Source organism: Pristiophorus japonicus, chromosome 11, assembly GCF_044704955.1.
Source record: "Pristiophorus japonicus isolate sPriJap1 chromosome 11, sPriJap1.hap1, whole genome shotgun sequence".
Taxonomy (NCBI): Eukaryota; Metazoa; Chordata; class Chondrichthyes; family Pristiophoridae; genus Pristiophorus; species Pristiophorus japonicus.
In genome coordinates this window covers 33,783,441-33,809,597 of record NC_091987.1, presented here as the reverse complement: position 1 = coordinate 33,809,597, position 26,157 = coordinate 33,783,441, and the positions used below count along the sequence as shown (strand labels likewise).

At 46.2% G+C, this 26,157-nt stretch overlaps 1 protein-coding gene across 5 annotated transcripts in view; it reads right to left on the bottom strand.

The window, feature by feature from the left end:
• Window positions 1–26,157, bottom strand: part of LOC139276009 (cilia- and flagella-associated protein 47-like) — a 1,107,008-nt gene that overhangs the window by 998,978 nt on the left and 81,873 nt on the right. For all 5 annotated transcript variants that reach the window (XM_070893331.1, XM_070893333.1, XM_070893335.1 and 2 more), the window contains exons 7-10: window positions 18,741–18,874; window positions 16,502–16,731; window positions 12,656–12,848; window positions 8,099–8,300 (exon numbers count right to left, since the gene is read on the bottom strand). In XM_070893331.1, the coding sequence (XP_070749432.1) occupies window positions 8,099–8,300; window positions 12,656–12,848; window positions 16,502–16,731; window positions 18,741–18,874 (759 nt within the window). The remainder of the gene's footprint in view (window positions 1–8,098; window positions 8,301–12,655; window positions 12,849–16,501; window positions 16,732–18,740; window positions 18,875–26,157) is intronic.

Here is a 26,157-nt window from a genome sequence, read left to right as displayed (position 1 = left end):
ATCACGGAGCCATGGCTCCAGGGTGACCAAGGCTGGGAACTCAACATCCAGGGTTATTCAACATTCAGGAAGGATAGATAGAAAGGAAAAGAAGGTGGGGTGGCGTTGCTCGTTAAAAACAAAATTAACACAATAGTAAGGAAGGATATTAGCTTAGATGATGTGTAATCGGTATGGGTGGAGCAACGGAATACCAAAGGGCAGAAAACGCTGGTGGGTGTTGTGTACAGACCACCAAACTGTAGTAGTGAGGTTGGGGACAGCATCAAACAAGAAATTAGGGATGCGTGCAATAAAGGTACAGCAGTTATCATGGGCGCCTTTAATCTACATATAGATTGGGCTAACCAAACTGGTAGCAATGTGTTCCTGAGTGTATTAGGGATGGTTTTCTAGACCAATATGTCGAGGAACCAACTAGAGGGCTGGCCATCCTAGACTGGGTGATGTGTAATGAGAAAGGACTAATTAGCAATCTTGCTGTGCGAGATCCCTTGGGGAAGAGTGACCATAATATGGTAGAATTCTTTATTAAGATGGAGAGTGACACAGTTAATTCAGCGACTAGGGTCCTGAACTTAAGGAAAGGTAACTTAGATGGTATGAGACGTGAATTGGCTAGAATAGACTGGCGAATGATACTCAAAGGGTTGACGGTGGATAGGCAATGGCAAACATTTAAAGATCACATGGATGAACTTCAACAATTGTACATCCCTGTCTGGAATAAAAATAAAATGGGGAAGGTGGCTCAACCGTTGTTAATAAGGGAAATTGAGGATAATGTTAAATCCAAGGAAGAGGCAGATAAATTGGCCAGAAAAAGCAGCAAACCTAAAGACTGGGAGAATTTTATAATTCAACAGAGGAAGACAAAGGGTTTAATTAGGAGGGGGAAAATAGAGTATGAAAGGAAGCTTGCTAGGAAAATAAAAACTGACTGCAAAAGCGTCTATAGATATGTGAAGAGAAAAAGATTAGTGAAGACAAACGTAGGTCCCTTGCAGTCGGATTCAGGTGAATTTATAATGGGGGACAAAGAAATGGTAGACCAGTTGAAAAAATATTTTGGTTCTGTCTTCACGAAGGAAGACACAAATAACATTCCGGAAATACTAGGGGACCGAGGGTCTAGTGAGAAGGAGAAACTGAAGGAAATACTTATTAGGCGGGAAATTGTGTTAGGGAAATTGATGGGATTGAGGGCTGATAAATCCCCGGGGCCTGATAGTCTGCATCCCAGAGTACTGAAGGAAGTGGCCCTAGAAATAGTGGCTGCATTGGTGATCATTTTCCAACAGCTATCGACTCTGGATCAGTTCCTATGGACTGGAGGGTAGCTAATGTAACACCACTTTTTTAAAAAGGAGGGAGAGAGAAAACGGGTAATTATCGACCGGTTAGCCTGACATCAGTCGTGGGGAAAATGATGGAATCAATTATTAAAGATGAAATAGCAGCACATTTGGAAAGCAGTGACAGGATCGGTCCAAGTCAGCATGGATTTATGAAAGGGAAATCATGCTTGACAAATCTTCGAGAATTTTTGGGGGATGTAACTGGTAGAGTGGACAAGGGAGAACCAGTGGATGTGGTGTATTTGGACTTTCAAAAGGCTTTTGACAAGGTCCCACATAAGAGATTGGTGTGCAAAATTAAAGCACATGATATTGGGGGTAATGTACTGATGTGGATAGAGAACTGGTTGGCAGACAGAAAGCAGAAAGTCGGGATAAACGGGTCCTTTTAAGAATGGCAGGCAGTGACTAGTGGGGTGCCGCAGGGCTCGGTGCTGGGACTCCAGCTATTTACAATATACATTAATGATTTGGATGAAGGAATTGAGTGTAATATCTCCAAGTTTGCAGATGACACTAAGCTGGGTGGCGGTGTGAGCTGTGAGGAGGACGGTAAGAGGCTGCAGGGGGACTTGGACAGGTTAGGTGAGTAGGCAAACGCATGGCAGATGCAGTATAATGTGGATAAATGTGAGCTTATCCACTTTGGTGGCAAAAACATAAAGGCAGAATATTATCTGAATGGCGGCAGATTAGGAAAAGGGGAGATGCAACGAGACCTGGGTGTCATGGTACATCAGTCATTGAAAGTTGGCATGCAGGTACAGCAGGCGGTGAAGAAGGCAAATGGTATGTTGGCCTTTATGGCTAGGGGATTTGAGTATCGGAGCAGGGAGGTCTTACTGCAGTTGTACAGGGCCTTGGTGAGGCCTCACCTGGAATATTGTGTTCCGTTTTGGTCTCCTAATCTGAGGAAGGACGTTCTTGCTATTGAGGGAGTGCAGCGAAGGTTCACCAGACTGATTCCCGGGATGGCAGGACTGACATATGAGGAGAGACTGGATCGACTGGGCCTGTTTTCAGTGAAGTTTAGAAGGATGAGAGGCGATCTCATAGAAACATATAAAATTCTGATGGGACTGGACAGGTTAGATGCAGGAAGAATGTTCCCGATGTTGGGAAAGTCCAGAACCAGGGGACATAGTCTAAGGATAAGGCATAAGCCATTTAGGACTGAGATGAGGAAAAACTTCTTTACTCAGAGAGTTGTTAACCTGTGGATTTCCCTGCCGCGGAGAGTTGTTGATGCCAGTTCATTGGATATATTCAAGAGAGAGTTAGATATGGCCCTTACGGCTAAAGGGATCAAGGGGTATGGAGAGAAAGTACGAAAGGGATACTGAGGTGAACGAGCAGCCTTGATCTTATTGAATAGTGGTGCAGGCTCAAAGGGCCGAATGGCCTACTCCTGCACCTATTTTCTATGTTTCTAGGTTTCCATGTTTATCATTATGCACATGATGATATTTCACTGGCTGCTGACATCAAGTCACCATGAGTAACTGTTGTACGCCATGTGGCTGTATGATATTTAATTCTGTCCCCACATTGCTGGGAGGTCCCCCTCTCCACCTCCCACCACTAGCAGCTCTACAACTACTGATTTGCAGCGCCTTCTCCTCTGCTGGAGTCAAATTTGTGTAAATTGGAGGGCCACCTCCGGTTGTTTGCCTCTCCCGGATGTTCTGGGCTCTCTTCTCCTGGAAGGAGGGAAAGAAGAGAACTTTTAATGAGAATGAGGGAATGAGTATAAGGAATGGATGGCTACATCTGTAGAGGGTGACTATGAGGGAGTGGTGTGACATTGCCAAATGGCCTCCTTCTGTGGCATTACTTCCTATGATTGCATTAGGATGAGAGTGAGTGTCAATGGTGGTTAGTCATATGGGGATGTGAGTAGGTGCATAGAGAGTGAAGGATGGGTGCACCTTGCAAGCTTGGTTGTTGTGAGGATTGACAGCAGGAGTAGACTTGCGAAGGCAGGGTGATAGGGTTGAGGTGACACGCACATCAGGATGTAGTTAAATTTGGCATTGTACTCACCTTTCCTGACCTCATGAGATCATTAAATCTTTTGTGGCACTGGATCCAGGACTGTCTGACTATATCCCTGCTGCTGACCTCCTCCGCGATCTGCAACCATGCCCAATTGGTAATGGAAGGTCTCTTATGCCCATCCCCAGGGAACAGGATGTCCCTGTGTGCTCAAACTGCCTGGAGCTGAACTTCTGGGAAAGAGTTGGAAAGTCTAGGTGCTGCCTTCTGCCATTGGGACTGCATGCTTCCCTCAAGCCTCAGATTGAAAATCTTTTGTTTCTCAACAACCACACCTCTCCCAAAGACCTCTGATCCTCCCCCAACAACCTTCAAATGTGATATGTGGAAGGCCCCTTTAAATATCTGAGCTCAAGGAGAGTCATCGATGACGTCATCAGACCCACTCTATTTAATTGGCCAGGAAACCCACAGACGTAACTTAATTGATCTAATTGAGTTAAAGACAAAGTGGACAGAACACTGTCGAATGCTGCGTGAGGGCGACCCACTACGCTGCTGTCCCCCCTCCCCCCCCGCCGGCCTCCTAAGCCTGAAAGCCAGTCTTGAAGTCTATTGGGTTCTGTTGCAGAACACCAGCCAAAAGACACCATAGCCCAAAGATCAAAACGTATCTTTAACATCTTCTTCACCTTGCTATCAGGGCCTCTCTGAAACCTTACTGCACAGCACAGCGCTAGCTTCCTGGGGCATCACTGGGAGTGGGTGCAGAGAGTAACCTTGACTTCCCATGATCTACCCCGACACTTGCTTTTCTGGGCCAAAGTATGTGGGTATGGTGGGCTGCCTTAAAGTTAAAACATTGTGGCACTTGCCAGGCAAGTGTATTCACTTGCAATATGCAGCCCTGCTGGTCACAAACAAGCTGGACATTGAGAGAGTGAAATCTCTTCCCATTGACATAGGTCATGGGATCAAATAAGGGAGCCAGATGGGTGTAATTGGACCTTGGGGAATCTAGCAACTCAATAAAATTGCAGGGCCTTATCATTCTGCCATCAGTTATCTGTAGAAAAGTAGATGGGCTGGTTTGTTCTGGCAAACAATGTATCTGTGACATGCTTTATGCATCTGTACACAACTTATTGGCTAGTGGGACTGATGCCCCACTGGTTGCTTGGAACAACCCCAATGCATAAAGGTTCTGCAGAGGTTGTTACTTCAGAGCTACAGGTAGTGCGGTACCTATGGGGAAGATAGCTGTAGGTCACAGTGCAGCATGTGACAAAACTTCCTTTAAAACAGCCTCAGCAAGCACTGCTTTATAAATGGAAGTAGGAGGGCTTCAGTCTGTATAATTCTGAGGTGGTGTTAGCAGCGGCGGTGGGTATCACATGCCTGACCAGCCAGTTCTCCTTCTGTTGTCCCTCCTCTTCATCCAAAAAACAAAGATACAGGGGTAGACGCAAAGGCAAATTCATTGCTGTCTCTTTAGAGTTCGAGAAGTAATAGGAGCTCTCCAGCAGAATGCACAAAGGTAAATAGTAAAGCTGTTCTCAGCATCAAAAATAAAATAATTACAAAAATTTGTCTGAGAAATAAGCTTGTTATAAATCCTTTCATAAAAGCAGCTGAGTCCTTCACTACCACCCTCATATTACTGCCTAGAAAGACTGGATTCCCGTTTTATACAGGCAGGAGGTACAACATAATGATGGTAAATGGGACATAAAATGCTACCACATCATTACTCACTCATTTAAATACACCCAATCATTTTAGGCGAACACCATTGGCAACAATGGAGTACAATAGCATGGTGGTTATGTTACTAGACTAGAAATCAAGAGGCCTGGACTAATGAGCCAGAGACGTGAGTTTAAATCCCACCATGGCTGCTGCGGAATTTAAATTCAGTTAATTAAATAAATCTGGAATAAAAAGCTAGTATCTGTAATGGTGACCATGAAAATACCGGATTGTCATAAAAACCCATCTGGTTCACGAATGTCCTTTAGGAAGGAAATATGCCTTCCATACCTGGTCTGATCTATATGTGACTCCAGATCCACAGCAATATGGTTGACTCTCAACAGCGCTTCGAAATGGCATAGCAATCCATTCAGTTGTATCAAACCACTATGAAAAATAATAAGAAGAATAAAACCGGACGGACCACCTGACATCGACCTCAACACAGGCATCGGACATGACAACAGCACACCCTGTCGACCATGCAAAGTCCTCCTCACGAACATCTGGGGACTTATGCCAAGATTGGGAGAGCTGTCCCACAGACTAGTCAACAGCCTGACAAAGTAATACTCACAGAATCATACTTTCAGCCAATGTTCCAGACTCCTCCATCATCCCTCGGTACGTCCTGTCCCACTGGCAGACCAGAGGTGGCGGCACAATGGTATACAGTCGGGAGGGAGTGGCACTGGGAATCCTCAAGATTGACTCCAGAACCCATGATGTCTCATAGATTCAGGTCAAGCATGGGCATGGAAACTTCCTGCTGCTTACCACCTACTGCCCTTCCTCAGCTGATGAATCAGTACTTCTCCATGTTGAACACCACTTCGAAGAAGCACTGAGGGTAACAAGTGCACAGAATGTACTCTGGGTGCGCGACTTCAATGTCCACCACCAAGAGTGACTCGGTAGTACCACTACTGACTGAGCTGGCCGAGTCCTGAAGGATATAGATGCCAGACTGGGTCTTCCGCACGTGGTGAATGAACCAACACGAGGGGAAAACCTACTTGACCTCATCCTCACCAATCTACCTGTGGCAAATGCAAACGTCCATGACAGTATTGGCAGCAGTGACCACCGCACAGTCCTTCTGGAGATGAAGTCCCGCGTTCACACTGAGGACACCTTCCATCATGTTGCGTGGCACTACCACCATGCTAAATGGGATAGATTCAGAACAGATCTAGCAGCTCAAAACTGGGCATTCATCAGGCATTGTGAGCCATCAGCAGCTGCAGAATTGTCTTCCATCACAATCTGTAACCTCATGGCCTGGCATATCCCTCACTCTATTATTAACATCAAGCCAGGAGACCAACCCTAGTTCAATGAGGAGTGCAGAAGGCATGCCAAGAGCAGCACCAGGCATACCTACCTCCACAAGATCCTGAAAATCCATTGGGAGGATAGACGCACCAACATCAGTGTTCTCGCTCAGGCCAACATCCCCAGCATTGAAGCACTGATCACACTCGACCAGCTCAGTTGGGCAGGCCACATCATCTGCATGCCTGACACGAGACTCCCAAAGCAAGTGCTGCCAATACTCCTACATGGCAAGCGAGCCCCAGGAGGACAGAGGAAACGTTTCAAGGACATCTTCAAAGCCTCCTTGATAAAGTGTAACATCCCCACTGACTCCTGGGAATCCCTAATCCAAGACCACCCAAAGTGGAGGAAGAGCATCCGGGAGGGCATTGAGCACCTCGAGTCTCGTCGCCGGGAGCATGCAGAAATCAAGCGCAGACAGTGGAAGGAGCGTGTGGCAAACCAGACTCCCCACCCGTTCCTTCACTGTCTGCCCCATCTGTTACAGAGACTGTAATTCCTACATTGGACTTTTAGAGTAGAAGCAAGTCGATTTCGAGGAACTGCCTATGATGATGACCTAAGAATGAGGTGCCAACCTGGGGAAGCTGCAAATTAGCAACTACATGCATCGTAACAGCAGAAGCAGCAGGCTATAGGCAGAGCTAAGTGATCCCACAACCAACGGATCAGATTAAAGCTCTGCAGTCCTGCCACATCCAACAGGAGGAGGAGGCTCCATGAACTTCCCCATCCTCAACGATGGCGGAGCCCAGCACGTGAGTGCAAAAGACAAGGCTGAAGTGTTTGCAACCTCCTTCAGCCAGAGTGCCGAGTGGATGATCCATCTCGGCATCCTCCCGAGGTTGCCACCATCACAGAAACCAGTCTTCAGCCAATTCGATTCACTCCACGTGATATCAAGAAATGGCTGAGCACACTGAATACAGCAAAGGCTATGGGCCCCAAGAACATCCCGGCTGTCATGCTGAAGACTTGTGCTGCAGAACTAGCTGCATCTCTAGCCAAGCTGTTCCGGTACAACTACAACATTGGCATCTACACGACAAGGTGGAAAACTGCCCAGTTATAATCTGCCCACAGAAAGCAGGACAAATCCAATCCGGCCAATTACCACCCCATCAGTCTACTCTCAATCATCAGCAAAGTGATGGAAGGTGTCGTTGACAGTGCTATCAAGCGGCACTTACCAATAACCTGCTCACCGATACTCAGTTTGGATTCTACCAGGACCACTTGGCTCCAAACCTCATTATAGCCTTGGTACAAACTTGGACAAAAGAGGTGGATTCCAGAGATGCGTAAGAGTGACTGCCCTTGGCATCAAGACAGCATTTGACCAACTGTGGCATCAAGGAGCCCTTGTAAAATTGAAATCAATGGGAATCAGGGGAAAATTTTCCACTGGCTGGAGTCATACCTAGAACAAAGGAAGATGGTTGTGGTTGTTGGAGGCCAATCATCACAGCCCCAGCACATCACTGCAAATGATCCTCAGGGCAGCTTGCTGTGCACGAATTGACTGCCATGTTTCCTACATTACGACAATAACTACACTTCAACAGTAGTTAATTGGCTGTAAAGCGCTTGGGACGTCCTGAGATCATGAAAGGCGCTATATAAATGCAAGTTTTAAAAAAATTATAAGTACTCACATGTATTTTTCATATTTGTTGCTGCCATCGGGAATTGAAACAAATGCATTGGTTTTTAAATTTTTGCTTCTATTTTGACTATGGGGTATGTTTTCGGAGCCACAGAGGAGTGTAACAGGAGATGAATCACTGTACTTGCTTATTTGATCAGTTGTCTCCTGAGCCAACAGTCTCGTTTCTTTGGTGGCAGCAGGAGTCATCCCTAAAGATGGAAAACAAATGTAAATTTAATCATACAAAAATAGTTTGTATTCTATATGTTCTTCATGCAAAACCAATTTGTATTTTTGAATTAAAGAAAGAACACCCAAAACCCAAAATTCCCATCAGGCCCAGGGCAGATATTGAGCAGATCACCCAATGAGGTAGCAGAAAGTGGGGCAAAACCCAGTTCTGCCTCATTGAACAAGGCCCCAATAAATTCTGGAAAGGGAGAAATAGGGCTAATTTGCACCTGCCCCTCTACATGAAGGGGGTATGTCTGAGGAAGTTCCCACACCAATCCTGGAATTCAACCCAATACCCTCAACAGACTTCTGTGGAACTCCCGCTAGCTGAGAACAGGCTGTTGTGGCTTCAGGAAATTCCTAGAACTTTTACAGCCAAAGCAATTCGACCCTGGAGGATCGATGTGCCCTAACCATGCCAATGACCCCAGCCCCGCAACTTGGAATGGGGTTTTGGCTTCTGGGCATGCCAGAAGTGCGACACCCGCCTTGTTGGTAAAAGCTCCTATATAAGTGTCCAGGGCACACACCTGAAATAGGCTTTAACCCCTTTGCATATGCAAATAGAGGGTCGAATACCTGTTGCCCCCTTTGCAAAACTGGATTGCACATAATCGCAGCATGTACCATGCATGCTGCAGTTAGTTTCTTCAGGTGCTTGACAGCCAAACCATGGTCCTTAAGGGGGCCACTGGAGACTGCCACTGAAAAGGTAAGTTTGAACTTTTTTTTTACTTAGCAGTACTTCACCCGGCTCCACATTAAATCTGTGGGCCATTGCCAGCTGTCGCTCGCCTCCTCCCAATTGCCTTTTTCTTCCCCACCCATCATTACGTCCTTGGTCAGCATCCGGGCTGGCTAATCTTGTTGCCTGCGGGACCGATAAACTGCCTCTGAAGTTGCAACTGCTACCTGCCAGTAATAAGTAAATGAAGCCAGCGGACCAATTTGCCATCGTCCTGCCACCAGCCTGATTAGGCACGACAATGGCTTTGCGCGCTGATTCGGGTGCAATCCAATTTCTAGGGCTATAAGTCCTAAAAAGTATGAAGCAAGCTACCTATACAATTACTGGCATATCTTGTTACCATGGGCCCAACTTTGGCCAAGACTTGCATCAATTTTTTTAGAGTAAGTTGTTTTTTCTGGCGTAAGTTAAAAAATGCCATTTTCCCCCCAAAAGTCAGTTAGGTACAATTTTTTTTCGGTCAGTTTTGTTTTCAAAAACAAAAGTGTCTGGCGTTCCCAGACACTTACGCCAGTTTTGGCCATTTATGCCACTTTGGCCAGCTAAAACTTACTCCAAATCGACTTAGGTCAGCGTATGTGGCCAGCCCTGAAAAATCTTGCGGGCAGTGAAGAAAAAGCTGCGCACATTCGTCCGACATTAGGGCAGGGATAGGGAAGGGAAGGGAACTGGAGAGGACCTCAACAACCAAGCACCAAACATTGCAAGGAAAAGCTCAAACAATTGAAATACTAATAAAAATGAAATAAATTCTACCGGAGAAATGCGAGCTGCTAGCCGCGATGTTGGAGGGGGGCGGTCGCGGGAGGGTAGCCAGAGAAAGAGAGATGCTGATATACAAAACACTCTTTCTCCACCCCCCCCCCAAAATACTCTTTCTCCCCTCTTCCACAAAACACTCTTTCTCTACCCGCCCAGCCCAAAACTCTCCTCCATCCCCCCACTCCCCCACCACACAGTACACTCTTTCTCTCTCCCCCCCCGCCCCCCGCAAACTCTCCTCCTCCGCCCCCACGCCAAATCAAAACTCTCAAGCACAACCAATAAATAAAAAATGAAACCGAAGTCCTACCTCGCCCGGGAACTCAGCGGGCCGGCCGGCCGGCCTGTGCGGGAGGCCACTCGGCCGGGGAAAGCGGCGAGATCGGGGCGTCCCTTCGGCTAGGGAAAGGGGCTGCGAGCATCGGGTCCTGCTCACAGCCCGCAGGGCACGCTGGGAGGGTAGGAGCATGCGCGCAGACTTCACTGCGCATGTGCGCAGGTGCCAACACTGTTTTCGGTGCTGGCCTGTTGCTCTGCCCCCCCACTTCAGAACGCACGCCACGCCGGGACTCCGAGAACTCCAAAGAGCGGCCAGGATGAGGTCCCCTTTTTCCGGCACCCTTTCCAGCGCGCGAAGTCGGCACACTTAAGATAAGGGCACCGAAAAAAGGGGTTGGACAAAATTGGGCCCCATGTTTTGTACTCCTCTTATTTGATAGTAACACTGTGCTATAGATAACACTCCATATTCATGACGCTATCCCAGCATCTCTGATATTAACCTGCAGGGTTCTGCAAGTAGATAGGGCACCGATCGAAAGCAGCCTCATAAATTTATGCAAATTAGGATCCTAGTTAGTCAATATTACCCTAATGACCTTTTAACCAGGGTCTATGCGAGGTTTTCCAGCCAGATGACACAGCTGGTGGGAGGACAAAGAGGTAAGTAAAACAATCTCCTTTGTGGGACTTGGAGGAGCAGTCATGGCCTTCCCTGACCTGGACCCCACCCCTCCTTTCCTCCCGTGAAACCCTCCCAAAACCCCCAATGTGCCACGTATCTGAAAGTCGGTCGGCAGCCAAGGGCCACCCGACCTTCGCTTGGTGGCCCTCCCATTCTGGGTGGGAGGTGGACCAGCTGCATTTAAATAGGAGTTAAAATACACCTTGTCTGAAACTTAGGCCAGTGAGTGCATTTTGCACTTACACCCACCACCCCCCCCACCCCCTCCCCGTCCGTTTCGGGTCAAAATCAACTCTAAAACGACTGCTCATAACCATTCTAAAGAATATCTTGTTTATAATAATCACAAATATGAGGCAATTCAGCAGATTAAATCTTCCCTTTAACAGATTTTACCATTACATAAATATGTACTTGTACATCACGTATCAGTAGAAAATATTAGAATGGAAAGCATATAGCTGCAAAATAAAAATATAAGAAACTTTTCTGCCGAATTGCTTTGTAATAGTGTACACAAACGTGTGTATCATTAACGACCAACTACTACCACAAAAACAAGCCAAAGACAATCAGTAATAAGGGAAAGATTTCAATCTCACACTATTGTCTCATCATCATCATAGGCAGTCCCTATGAATCGAGGAAGACTTGCTTCCATTCCTGAAGTGAGTTCTTTGGTGGCTGAGCAGTCCAATACGAGAGCCACAGACTCTGTCACAGGTGGGACAGATAGTCGTTGAGGGAAGGGGTGGGTGGGAACTGTTTTGCCGCGCGCTCTTTCCACTATCTGCGCTTGATTTCTGCATGCTCTTGGCATTGAGACTCGAGGTGCTCAGCGCCCTCTTGGATGCACCTCCTCCACTTAGGGCGGTCTTGGGCCAGGGACTCCCAGGTGTCAGTGGGGATACTGCACTTTATCAGGGAGGCTTTGAGAGTGTCCTTGTAGCGTTTCCGCTGCCCACCTTTGTCTCGTTTGTCAAGTAGGAGCTCCGAGTAGAGCACTTGCTTTGGGAGTCTCGTGTCTGGCATGCGGACTATGTGGCCTGCCCAGCGGAGCTCATCGAGTGTGGTCAGTGCTTCAATGCTGGGGATGTTAGCCTGAATGAGGACGCTGATGTTGGTGCGCCTGTCCTTCCAGGAGATTTGTAGGATCTTGCAGAGACATCGTTGGTGATATTTCTCCAGCAACTTGAGGTGTCTACTGTACATGGTCCATGCCTCTGAGCCATACAGGAGGGCGGGTATTACTACAGCCCTGTAGACCATGAGCTTGGTGGCAGTTTTGAGGGCCTGGTCTTCAAACGCTCTTTTCCTCAGGCGACCGAAGGCTGCACTGGCGCACTGGAGGCGGTGTTGGATCTCGTCGTCGATACCTGCTCTTGTTGATAGGAGCAGGCATTATTGTCTACCGCTTTAATAAAAAGGATAAATTCACAGCTCCCACATTCAATGCGTCTACAACACTGTGGCATTGTTTCTCAGACACGGAGAGAAATTAGGAACCACTTCTTCATGCAAAGGATGGTGGAAGTATGTAGCTCTCTCAGACAAAAAGCAGTAAGATGCAAGCTCAATTAATAATTTTAAATCTGAGATCAATAGATTTTTGGTAGCCAATGGTATTAAGGTATATGGAGCTAAAGGGGTAAATGAGGTTAGGATACAGACCAGTCATGATCTCATTGAATGGCAGAACAGGCTTGAGGGGCTGGATGGCCTACTCGTGTTCCAATGATCTGTGTTTCTATTGAGTATAATTCCCTATGGGCAGCACCTGACCTGTAAAATTATCCTTAGGTATCACCACATATGTAGATTAGCCATAGCATTTCATAATTATGTTGTACACCTACGAGGAATTAATTTTGGTTCCAGTATCTTCATGGTAGATTTGCAAACACCCATTAAAGTGATTTTTATTTGATGAAATGATTGCATCTTCAATGTTACTGGATTGTTTGGAAGCAACACTAATCCATAAAAGTCTATCACTTGGTTTACTTTAAAGGTGCCGAGTTGGTGTGCAGCAAAACAGATGACAATATCCTGTTTGATGGAAAAGAAGAAAAATAGTTACATTTGCATAATATAGTTTTGACTTGACTAAATCAGTACCTTTGACATGAAATCAAGGTAGCAATTATTGAGCATACACAATTCTCGTAGCCAGGGTTTTGCACCGCTCCTGATTCCCTCCACCCCTCAAGGAGATCATTCATGAGGGCTGCAAAGGAGCCATTCATTCTGTCCCCTTCCCTCTTCAAATAATGGTTGCCGAGTTCATTGGTATAAAATGAAGGCATTACAACTGCTAATAGGATAGCAGGGATTTATTTATCACGGGCGTATGGTCAAAATCTGCACATTCACCGATTAGAAGCCCTTTATGTTTATGAATAGAGTTGGTGCCATCTATAACACTTTGGACTTTGGGAAAACTTTCCACCTGGCAAAAGTGCTATTCCCTGTCACCCTGCATGGGAAAATTACAAAAGTGTTTTCACTGACAAACAATATTTCTTCCACCTGGTTGATGCACCAGTGCACCAGTGCACTGCCAACTGATTTATTTGGTAGGTATCACCTGAGGCAGCTTGGAACGATCTGGTGGCATCTTCACAACCACCAGCAGAGCCATCCCTCTGGTAGATGTTGACTGATGTTATCCATGGATAACATCACTGCATTCCAAGCAAGAAAACCAGGAAATCATACCCGGTGGTCATCATTATTATTATTTTCCATAATTTTTACAGCCCAAAGATCCTGCTGACTGAAAAATCATACTAAGTTAAAATTGTGAGAGTAATAGATCTAAGGCCTGCTTTTCCCAATCTCCCGTTTCCAGTCCACCCCGGCACAACTGGCGAATCAGAGTGTAAAATCTGTCCTCATGGGGCCAAAATTGATCATCTTACTGGCCACTGCCGTCGACTGCCGCCCACTGTCGCCGGCATTCCTCAGCAACATCCGCCCAGTGCCACTTTCGAATTGGCCTGGAGCGGGTGGGAGGGGAGAGCCATCGGGAACCGCCGGCTGACGTCAGCGGATGGTCGAGTGGCGCAACTGACCTCCCACCTGCCGAGTTCCCATATTGATGCGGGTGGGAGTCGGCGGGAGTCGGCACCAGAACAGGGGTGGACCACTGGCTGGAGGCTGGTCTGACCCCAACGGTAAGGATGAAGATCCTGAAAAAAAGGTTAGTGAACATGTCATTTTTTTTTTCCATAGCAACTTACCTGGATGGGGTCCCCTGAAGCTCTCCCAATAGTTTTTTAATTTTTTCCTGATGGTTCTTTTTTCAACCCTTCAGTTTTTTCAACTGTTCAACCCTCCATGGGCCGGACTCCATCCTCAGCGCCACAGAGAGACCTCGGCGATGAATATCCAGTCCAAAGTACCATCCAGTGCCTCGGCAGCCATCGGCGGCACTTTGGGCGGCATTTGGGCAAGCGGAAGCCTTGACCAAATTCGGCCCCATGTCGCTAAGTGAGTTTTGCAACTAAATACTAATTTGTATGCGGATTATGTTATAGGTCTGCATCCAATAAGAATTGGGTTGATGCTGCTATAAACTCATTTCACACATTACCTCAAACAGCAGAGGAAACTTTTATCCCATCAGTCTGAACTGGATTTTAATTAACAACCAATTTTTTTTTTTAAATCCACACCATGGGCCCAAGTCTCCACAAGAAAAAAAGCGGGCGCCCTTCCGAGCTGGGCGCCCGTTTTTCGCGCCTAAAACGGCGCCTAAAAAAATCCTCGGTATTCTCCACCTACTTACAGGTCCTCTGGCCCTCGGCGCAGCCAGCACGAGCTGTGGGGGGGGCGGAGCCAGGTCCCTGCACTGAAAACAGTGCCGGGACCTCTGCACATGCGCGCTACAGTCGGCACGCAAGTGCAGTAGCTCCAGGCACTGAACTGTGTGGGAGGGCCCCGAAGCACACAGCCCCTAGCCCTGGCCTCACTGGGGCTGCGTGAATGAGGCTCCTCCCATGGCCAGCTCCTGCTCCACCCACCCCCCGACCAGACCCGACACTCGCTCCCACCCCACCGCCGACCAGACACCCGCTCCCCGCCGACCAGACCCGACCAGACACCCGCTCCCCCCCCCCGCCCCGACCCGACACCCGCTCCCCCCCACCCCCCGCCCCGACCCGACACCCGACACCCACTCCCCCCCCCCGCCGACCAGACACCCGCTCCCCCCCCCCACCGACCAGACCCGACCCGACACCCGCTTCCCCACCCCCCCCCACCCCGACCCGACACCCGCTCCCCCCCCCGCCCCGACCCGACACCCGCTCCCCCCCCACCCCGACCTGAGACCCGCTCCCCCCCCCCACCTGAGACCCGCTCCCCCCCCCCACCCCGACCCGACACCCGCTCCCCCCCCCACCCCGACCCGACACCCGCTCCCCCCCCCGCCCCGACCTGAGACCCGCTCCCCCCCCCACCACTGACCCGACCCGACCCGCCCCCCCTCTCTTCCCCCCCCCGCTCTCTCTCCCCGCCCGGCTCTCTCTCCCCCCCCGCTCTCTCCCTCTCCCTCCCTCCCTCCCTCTCCCTCTCTCTCCCTCCCCCTCTCCTTCCCTCCCTCCCTCTCCTTCTCCCTCCCTCTCCCTCCCTCCCTCTCTCTCTCTCCCCCTCCCTCCCCTCTCTCTCCCTCCCTCCCCTCTCTTTCTCTCTCTCTCCCTCCCTCCCCTCTCTCTCTCTCTCTCCCCTCCCTACCCTCTCTCTCTCTCCCCCTCCCTCCCCTCTCTCTCTCTCTCCCTCCCCTCTCTCTCTCTCCCCCTCCCTCCCCTCTCTCTCTCGCCCCCTCCCTCCCCTCTCTCTCTCTCTCTCCCTCCCCCTCTCTCTCTCTCCCCCTCCCTACCCCCCTCTCTCTCTCTCTCTCTCCCTCCCTCCCCCCCCCTCTCTCTCCCTCCCTCCCCACCCCCCTCTCTCTCTCCCTCCCTCTCTCTCTCTCTCTCTCCCCATCCCGCTCAGTGGCACGAACGGCTGCAGAATTCTCCCTGGCTGAAGCACTTTCACACAGGTAGGAAGATGGTTTATTTAATCTTTTCTTGGCTTATAAATGTTTATTCAGGTTGGATTTATTTGTATAATATTTGTAGAAGTATAAATAAGGATTTATTGTCGAATTTAATGAGTTCCCTTCCCCCCCCCCCTCCCCCCCACCTCGTTCTGGACGCCTAATTTGTAACCTGCGCCTGATTTTTTAATGTGTAGAACAGGTTTTTTCAGTTCTACAAAAATCTTCACTGGCTCCATTCTACTTTAGTTTGGAGTACATTTTCACTGTGGAAACTTTCAAATCAGGCGTCAGTGGCCGGACACGCCCCCTTTTGAAGAAAAAATTCTGTTCTAAACTAGAACTGTTCTACCTGACTAGAACTGCAGAAAAAAAAATGTGGAGAATTGCGATTTCTAAAATAGTCCATTCTCCACCAGTTGCTCCTAAAAATCAGGCGCGAATCATGTGGAAACTTGGGCCCCATAAGTGTGATAATTGCTCATGTCACCACTCCACTCGCAAAAAAATTATTCCCTACATCAAGTAAAAGGAATGCTACATGTGTCAAAAATTATTTAGTAACTCATACAGTAATAATAATTGAATTTTTCTCTCAAATCTACACATTACATAGCATTATGCAAACGAGAAAGTTACTGTGTATTTGGAAAAAATTTACCTTTGATTGCCCAGACTTAATCTTTCCTTTAATGGGAGTGACCTGAAAGTGTGCTGCCTTATGGAACTGGAAGATGAGTGGAAGCAATGGAGAGTCATTTCGAAGAGTAACTTTAACATTCACTTTTTCACCAAGAAGGCATTCCTTGAAATCAAATTCTGTCGTTGGACTGATGTTTAAATTGACAGGAAACCCAGTTCCAGTCAGTGTTAACTCAACTTGCTGTCGATCTACAAAAATAATGAGAAATGAAACAATGAGCAAAGTCTTCCACGTGCATTCAACTATCTGAAAATTGCAGATCAAGATTTTGGAAATTTAAAAATATATTGGCCCAGATTTTCCTGCAATGCTGAGATTGGCAATGTATACTGTAAACTTTGCCATCTAACATTCCAATCTCATTATTAATAACTTATTCCAAATTTGCCTGCATATCTAAATAGAATACACTACAGTGGGCATAGTGGCAAATCAGAAATGGCACAGCCAATGGCCAATGTAACGCTGCCAAGTGGATTGTGTTTATACTGAGGTGTGTGTATAATTGAGTGGTATGAAAACACCAGTTATGAATCCTGCTTCCAACAAGGAGATAGGGACCGGAATGGGTCTGATAAACTACTGGGAGCTTGTAACTAGCTCAGAGCACTTAGGAATTAAAAAATATATTTATTCCTTTTGAAAAAACACTCTTTCATTTGCTTGTGGGAGCTCTGAATCATTCTCAGTCTACTCTGAACAGGCTTTAACTTCTGCCTCTGATCCACCATAGAGTCCCATCCATTTATTCTAACTTCATCACTTTAAACAAAGTAGGCAGGGTGTAGGTGGGCCCAGCATTCAGCAGTACACCAATCTACATTGAAAACTGGAACCAGGAGAGAGCAGGATGGGAGGTCACTAGGCATGCCCCTGGGCATTTTGGATGTATGAGAGTGATCATAAATTGGAAACTCTGCCTATTCCACTCGCTGAGCACTGTTTTCTAGCCACAGAAGCAATGCTTCCAGCCCAACAGCTGTTGCTAAAGCTGATTATGAATTTTCTGTGGACATTGGAAATATGTTTAAAAGAACTCACCGAGGAGCAATAAATCACACTGCTGCCAAATCACCAGTGACATTATTTTTTATGGCCACGTGGTTGCAGCATGAAAACTGCCATTAATCCAAGAAAGTCGTGATCACCATTGATTTTAATGGGGTGAAGCTATGATCAATAATTTCTCACTGTTTTCAGTGAGGGTAACAGTGGAGCAGTGTAAAAGTGCCAGGACAATATGACATGGGATAAGTCACTGACTCCATAATTTCTTCTTTCTTTTGTGCGGTTTAATTGTCCCCATGACATAGTTGCAGGGCACAAGCCCCAGGAAAATCTGGGCAATTAATATAGTACTTTGTTAATAATTGAACTCCCACATACCACTTGTATATCCTGAAAGAAGGATCTAGAGTATTAATTGTGTTCTGAGGATCCCACTCTTAAAACATGAGAACTACCATTATCTACAAAGGTGCTTTATTTATGTAATTGGTTTATTTCTAATAGCAAATCTACTAAAGTCTTAAAAATTCAAGCAAAATAAAAAAAATCATATTTCCCATCACGTCAAAATTGCTTTAGTAGTCCTTAAAAACAGGATGCAAAATTGGCGAATAAAATAGGCAAAAATGTTAACACCAATTTCATTTCTAATCAGATAATTATCCAACTCCTTTTAATTTTGGCTGGCAGTCATTTCCATAGATTACCCACAATACTCTGTAAAGAAAATCTGTTTTGTCAAATACCTAATCTTGTTTAAGGCTAGTTAATTTTAAACTTAAACCCTCTAGTTCTGTACTCACAGTTTAAATCACATAATCTGCTTATATTTACATCATCTATGCCTCAGCACTTTAAAGACCTTGATGACATTTCCTTTAATTTTTTTCTCCAATGAAAACACATTCAGTCTGCAGTTCCTCACATAACTTGAAGCCCCAGCATTGTTATTACTGATTGTTTGTGAAACATCTCCAAAAGTGCAGCTTGGCTCTTCCAGCGCACTCACACCATAACTCTATCATTAGCACATAAATTGCACAGTTGTGGTTCACAGAATTAAATATACCACTTGCTGTGTTAGCACATGATGTATTCATATGATAACATCACACCCCATTAGTTTGCAATTCTGATTAAATGATTAATATGTTCAATCAACATCATGCATTTTAAATTTGTTAAGTACCTTTACGTTCATTGCTTCCACTGGACGATTTCTGTATGAAGCCATCACAGCTGCGCACGGTCTCAAATCTCACGTAAAGGGCATATTCTCTGTATTTTGGTATTTCATCCTCTTTTCTCTGAAATTTGGTACGTCTACAGGAAAGGTCAAAATCCTTCTCAGTTTCTCATGCATTAAAATCAAAGAATCTCTAGGGGTAAATTTTCATCATCACTGCCTGGGTGATAATCTGGTGGAGTGAATCCCTCATTTATTGTAGAACCCTCAAAATCTCATTCACCATCACCCCTCTGGTCGATGACATACACTGGCACCCAGTCCGACAACACCATTGTTATAGAGCCACCTGGTGGACTACTGATGTATATAATAATAATGCCATGTGCAGGGCAGTTCTTATCCGGAAGCCATGTGGTGCAGTTGTCTGTATTTACTGTGTCTCAAGATACCACAAAATTTGCGATGAGGATGCCATTTTGGATTCCCTAGCTGACATTTTTGTTGGTGGATAATCCTGCCAACCGAATGTTAGAGGTTCCTCATTTTGCAGAAAAAGGTAAAAATCCAAAGTAAGGGTTATGGGGAGCGGGCGGGTAAGTGAAGCTGAGTCCACGGCCAGATCAGCCATGATCTTGTTGAATGGCAGAGCAGGCTCGAAGGGCTAGATGGCCTACTCCTGTTCCTAATTCTTATGTTCTTATGTTCTTATGTAAATTTCGAGTACACGTGGCTGAACTGTCGACATTGCCAGAATCCAGATGGCCGTGCCGATGGGAACAAAAGGGCACCTGGGTGATAACTGAGAGACTTTCAGAGCGTATGTGGAGCAGTTTTTCACCGCAAATAGTATTGTCAAAGTCCTCGATGATGTAAACCGTAACCGGACGGTGTTAGAAAGGAAACGGGCTATTTTGTTGACTGAAGCAGGCTCCGGGGTGTATAAATCCCTGAAAAATGTGCTTGTTCCTGTCAAGCTGAAGGACATGCCAGTGAAGGAGATTCTGAAAAGCACTACAGTCCTGAGCCCCTGAAAATTGCTGAAAGTTATCATTTTGGAACACGCAATCAATTAAATGATGAGGGTTTCAGTGAGAACATTGCAGCTTTAAAAAAGCTATTCATTCACTGTGTTTTTGGAAACTTTCAGGACCGAGCTTTGCGTGACCGCTTTGCTTGTGGGATCAATAATGAACGAATCAGAAGTGACAGCCTCTAACTTGACTTTTGATTTAGCTTGTCAGATAGCTATGTCGATGGATATGGTCGACCGATACTCCCGAGAATTTTGCGCTATTTCCAATCGTCAGACAACCGAGGTGAATTGGCTGCAGGCTAAAAGTAAAAGGCAGTTGGGCCCCAAAGCCTCAGCAACTGACCATGGTCACAGTGCATTGAAGTCATGCTATCAGTGCCTGGACTACAAATCGCTCAAAGCTGTCCATATGTGGAGGCAGAGTGTTTCTACTGAAAGAAAACTATGCACCTTGTGAAGGCATGCCGACAAATGAGTAAATCGACTGGCAATGCTAGAAGTCGAAATCGGCAGACACTACGTAGCGTTGAAGAGAAACAGCAAGTCTAGGTGTTTCTGGAGATTCATGCCATCAGGAGCACAAAGGTATCTAACAGTGATTCGCGAAGTATCGTCATCTAAGTAGATGTCGCAGGAACCAGGATACCCATGGAAATCGACACTGGTGCATCCATGAGCGTAGTACCGGAATCGCTATATCGCAACAAGTTATGTGATTATCGACTAAAGAAATTAAAGGTAGAGCTGCGCGGCTACTGAGGAGAGCTAATCCCTATTGTAGGAAGTGTCATCGTACCAGTGAAATAGAAGGACCAGTATCAGAGATTGGTTCTCATAGTAGTGGCAGGAGACATTGGTTGAGATCACTGAAGCTGGATTGGAATGAGATTTTTCACGTGGAAGCGAAATTTGCATCAAAAGATGTCATCAAGCACTATCCAAAGGTGTTCCGCGAAACAGGCAGTCCAATACAAGACTTCAAGACAAGTGTCAAAGTGCAGAAGAACGCAAGACCAGTTTGCTGCAAGCCACGTCCTGTACCATACGCACTCAATGAACATGTTGAGAAAGAACTCAAAAGACTAGAAACTGAGAACATTATCTCTAAGGTAGATCTGAGTAATTGGGTTACACCCATTGTTGTTGTATCTAAGTCAGATGGTAAGATAAGGTTGTGTGGTGATTATAAGGTAACCGTAAACCAGGTTCTAGAGTGTAATCTATCCAATACATTGCCAATTGTGGAAGATTTGTTCACAATACTGACAGGTGGCCAATCCTTTTCAAAGTTAGATCTGACAAACGCCTACCTACAACTTGAGTTAGATGAAGAATCCAAGTCATGCTTGACTATAAATACTCATCTAGGCCTACATCAGTTCAATGGCTACCATTTGGAGTGTCTTCCGCCCCCAACATATTCCAGGGGGTGATGAACCAAATTTTGCAAGGGATTGAAGGGGGTACTATGTTATTTGGATGATATACTCATTTCAGCACCGAACAAGCAAATCCATGATGGGATGTTGAATGAAGTGCTCAAACAATTAGAGAAGTACAGGGTACGAGTGACTGCTCACAAGTGTGAGTTGTTTCAAAACTTAGTGGAGTACTTAGGGCACAGAGTAGACAAAGATGGTTTACAGATGGATGCAATCAGAACTGCACCCAATTCCCAAGAATGTCTCTGAACTTCGATCATTTTTGGATCTTTTCAATTATTGCGGGAAGTTCCTCCCAAGCTTGGCTACATTGTTATATCCACTGAATGAGCTGTTGAGAAACCAGGTCCCTTGGGAAGTGTTCAAAAGAATGCGACACAGCATTCAAAGAGTGTAAAAAAGCCAGTTAGTAGAGAGTACCATGTTAGTTCATTATGACGTATCGAAGGAGATCAAGCTAGCATGTGACGCCTCTCCATACGGAGTTGGGGCAGTGATCTCTCATGTGATAGATAGTGGGGAGCAGAGACAAATTGCTTTTGCTTCACGTACTCTCAGTGCCAGTGAATGGAATTATGCGCAGGTCAAAAGGGAATTTTTGGCATTGATTTTTGGAGTCAAGAAGTTTCACAAATACTTTTTTGGTCATAAGTTTACCATAGTTATTGACCATAAACCTCTGACAGCAATCCTTCATCCAAAATCCCCAGTTCCAGGGCCAGAGATGGGCTTTGATTTTGTCCGTGTATACCTATGATATTGAGTACAGATGATCAGCTGATCACAGTAATGCTGATGCTATGTCCAGGTTGCCATCCCCCAAACAAGTTACACCCAATAGGAAAGAAGTGTTCTATTTCTCATGAACTGCCAGTCACAGCTGAAGAGATTGGTAGGGCAACCAAACGTGACCCGGTTATGTCAAAGGTGTATGATTACATAGCAAATGGATCGCCAAACCTGGTATCAGAGGAAGATATTCATCCATATTTTGTTCGTAGGAATGAATTTGAATTGTCAGTAGATAAAGATTGTATCATGTGAGGAGCAAGAGTGGTTATTCCAAATAGGTTCAGGTCTAAATTGTTACAAGATCTTCATGACTAGTACCTGGGAATATGCTTGACAAAGAGTTTTGCACGCAGTTACTTATGGCCTCCCAGGGTGTGGCCAAGGTTACATGTAGATTTTTCTGAGCTAGAAGGACAGTAATTGTTCATAGGTCATTAGATCATGACTCAAAGTGGGTAAAGGTGTTTCCGATGCGGAAAATAACAACAAGCAAACAAATTGCGAAGATTGTTTTCTTCATACGGTTTCCCAGAAGAAATTGTGTCTGATAATGGCCGCAAATTTTGTTCAGAAGAGTTCACATAGTTCATGAGCAGAAACGGTGTGAAATGTACCAAAGTTCCACTGTATCACCCTGCTTCAAATGGTGCAGCAGAGCGCACAATACAGATTGTCAAACGTGCCCTCATCAAGCAAATGTTGGATCCAAATCCAAAGAAACATCAGTCGCCATTGGACCACAAACTGGCAAATTTTCTGATTATTTATCGGGATACTTCTCATACTACTACTGGTAGAAAACCAGCAGAGTTGTTTCTCAAATGACAGCCACGAACCATGTTCTCTTTGTTCATGCCAAACTTGGCAGTCTGTAGAAGAGAAACAATCAAGGCAGTAAGAGAGACATGATAAAGGCAGAGTTAGAGAGAGAAGTGTGAAATGAATCAGAAGGTTGGAGTGAAGAACTGTAATAACACAAGAGTCCTGTTATTATCAACTTTCATCAGGTGTGTATCCAATCTCTTTTATTCCCACTTCGGATAAGTACAAGATCCAACTTCCTGCATTGCCTGCATGACATCCGACAGTGGCGCCCCCTGATGTCTGGTGACCCCAAGCATAAATATATTGCAACATCTCCCTTTCAAGATCTTAATATCAGTCACTTTACAATACAAGACGATCTGGGGCTTTCCGCTCACGAGTTGATCGTCTCAGTTCAACATTACTTCTACGTGAACGTTCTAAGTCAATTGTGACTGGAGGTTGAGTAACAGTTCTGGGGGGAGTGGTAATAACAACATCAGAGACTGAAGGTCCGGGTTCAGGAATGACAACAGAGGCCTCTGGTGAATGAACGATAGTTGGTGGGTCACTGACTGGATCTTCCTCAAACGGTTCCAGTTCATCTGTGTGCCGAAGTTTTACCTGGTCAACATGTTTTCTGCATGTTTGGCCATCCTTGAGCACGACAATGAACACTGTTACCCTCCTTAGCTGTAACAGTACCAGCGATCTATTTTGGACCTCGACCATAGTTCAGTAAAAACACTGGATCATTGACAGAGATATCTCGTGACACAGCAGTACGATCATGATACTACTGACTTTGGCATTTGTTTTCAACACGATCATTTAAATCAGGATGAACAAGTGAAAGCTTGGTCTTTAGGTTTCTCTTCATTGGTAGTTCAGCAGGGGAAACACCAGTAACACTATGAGGTCTTGTCCTATAACTGAGCAATATACTTGACAAACGAGTTTGACGTGAACCCTGAGTTACACGTTTCATACTTTGTTTGATAGTTTGAACAGCACGCTCTGTTTGACCATTAGAAGCAGGTTTGAATAGAGCTGACCTCACATGTCTAATATCATTGAGTTTCATGAACTCCTGAAACTCAAGACTTGTGAGTTGTCGCTCAAAACAATGTCAGGTAAACCATGAGTGGCAAACATGACACATAGGCTCTCAATAGTGGCTGTAGATGTACTGGATGACATAATAATACACTCTTTCTGTCATGTATCTCACACTACTGTACATAACTGTATCTTACCATGCTATACATGACTATAACTAGATATGACCTGTAACCACAAGCATACCTTACCACCAGGGGTGCACTTGCAGGAGACACTGCATACCTGTTCCACACAGGTATATAAAGGCAGGTCTCAGGCAAGTGTGGCATTCGAGAGCTGTGAAATAAAGGTGCAAGTCCTGAGTGACCTTGACTTCAGCATGTGCCTCGTGTAAGTCTGTACTGCAGGGTCAGGACATTACAGTGGCGACAAGGATGGGATCACAGAATCCACAGAATGGCTACCAACGGCTCAGATGAGAAATACAATGCTGGAGACAATTGGGAGGACTTTATAGAAAGGCTCCAGCAAAGCTTTGTAACCAAAGACTGGTTAGGCGATGATAAGGCAGACAAGAGAAGAGCCCATCTCTTGACCAGCTGTGGCTCGAAAACATACGCCTTAATGAAGGACCTGCTGGCACCCGAGAAATCAGCAAGCAAGTCGTTTGAAGAGTTGAGCACACTGGTGAGAGACCACCTGAAGCCAGCGAGCAGCCTACACATGGCCAGACACAGGTTCTACAACTACAGACGCTATGTGGGCCAGAGCATACCCGACTTTGTGGCGGAACTTCGGAGGCTGGCTAGTTTATGTGAGTTCTCCGATGAACTAAGGAGAGAAGTACTGAGAGACTTTTTTATTGAAGGAATAGGCCACGCAGGCATATTCCGAAAGCTCATGGAGACCAAGAACTTGACCGGAGAAGAAGAAACGAGATTGATCTACACTGCGGGTATGACAACTAACGAAACATCGGAACAAGGGGTTCACAGTGTGAAACAAGCCGTTACCCCCACACACAGACAAAGACAGGAGAGCAGGCCTTCAACAGCAGGCAGTGGCGCCAGAAGCCAACAAGGGCCACATGAACGGCCGTTCACACCTCATCAACCCATAATGTGAGCAATCTACTACAAACTGAGAGAAGCTCAAGAGAGATCAGCCAGACGCAGCCCATCCTTCGGAAACAATGGAAGCGGTCTGTGCTAGAGATGTGGAGGAAGACACTATTCAAGGGGGTGTCGATTTCAGCATGCCGTTTGCAGAAACTGCAACTATACAGGGCATCTGGCCCGCATGTGCAGAAAAACAGCAGTTTGGCTGGAATACGAATCAGAAGGGTCAGAAAGCGGACCAGAAGATGTTGAGGACAGTGCCCGGGACACCAAGTGCGGGTCAACACGATCAATGTCCTCTGTTCTTACAACAAGATGCCTCCAATAATGATGAGGGTCCTACTCAATGGGATACCCGTCAACATGGAACTGGACACGGGAGCGAGTCAATCTCTCATGAGTGTCCAACAATTTGAACAGCTGTGGCCGCACAAAAGCAACAGGCCAAAACTCACAAGGGTCGACACCAAACTAAGGACCCATACCAAAGAAGTCGTCCCAGTCCTTGGCAGCGCCATGCTCTCAGTCACACACAAAGGGACAGTGAACCGACTTCCCCTGTGGATTGTCCCCGGAGATCTCCCAGCACTGTTGGGGAGAAGCTGGCTGGTAAAACTAAATTGGAAATGGGATGATGTTCACGCCATGTCGTCAGAGGAAAGGACCTCCTGCTCAACAGTTCTAAGTCGATTTGAACATCTCTTTCAGCCAGGTGTGGGCACCTTCAAAGGGGCTAAAGTTAAAATCTACATCACACAGGATGCTAGACTGGTCCATCACAAGGCTAGAGCTGTGCCTTATGTGATGAGGGAAAAGATTGAACATGAACTGGACCGGCTTCTGCGGGAAGGCATTAACTCACCCATGGAATTTAGCGACTGGGCAAGTCCCATCATCCCCGTCATGAAGCCTAATGTATCCGTACGAATCTGTAGGGATTACAAATCTACCATGAACATAGTCTCCCTACAGACCAATACCCGCTGCCCAGAGCGGAGGACCTATTTGCCACACTGGCTGGAGGAAAACTTTTCTCAAAACTAGATCTCACATCTGCGTATATGACGCAAGAACTGACTGAAGAGTCTAAGCTACTCACCACCATCAACACACATCGAGGCCTTTTCATGTACAATCGATGCCCATTCGGCATCAGGTCGGCAGCT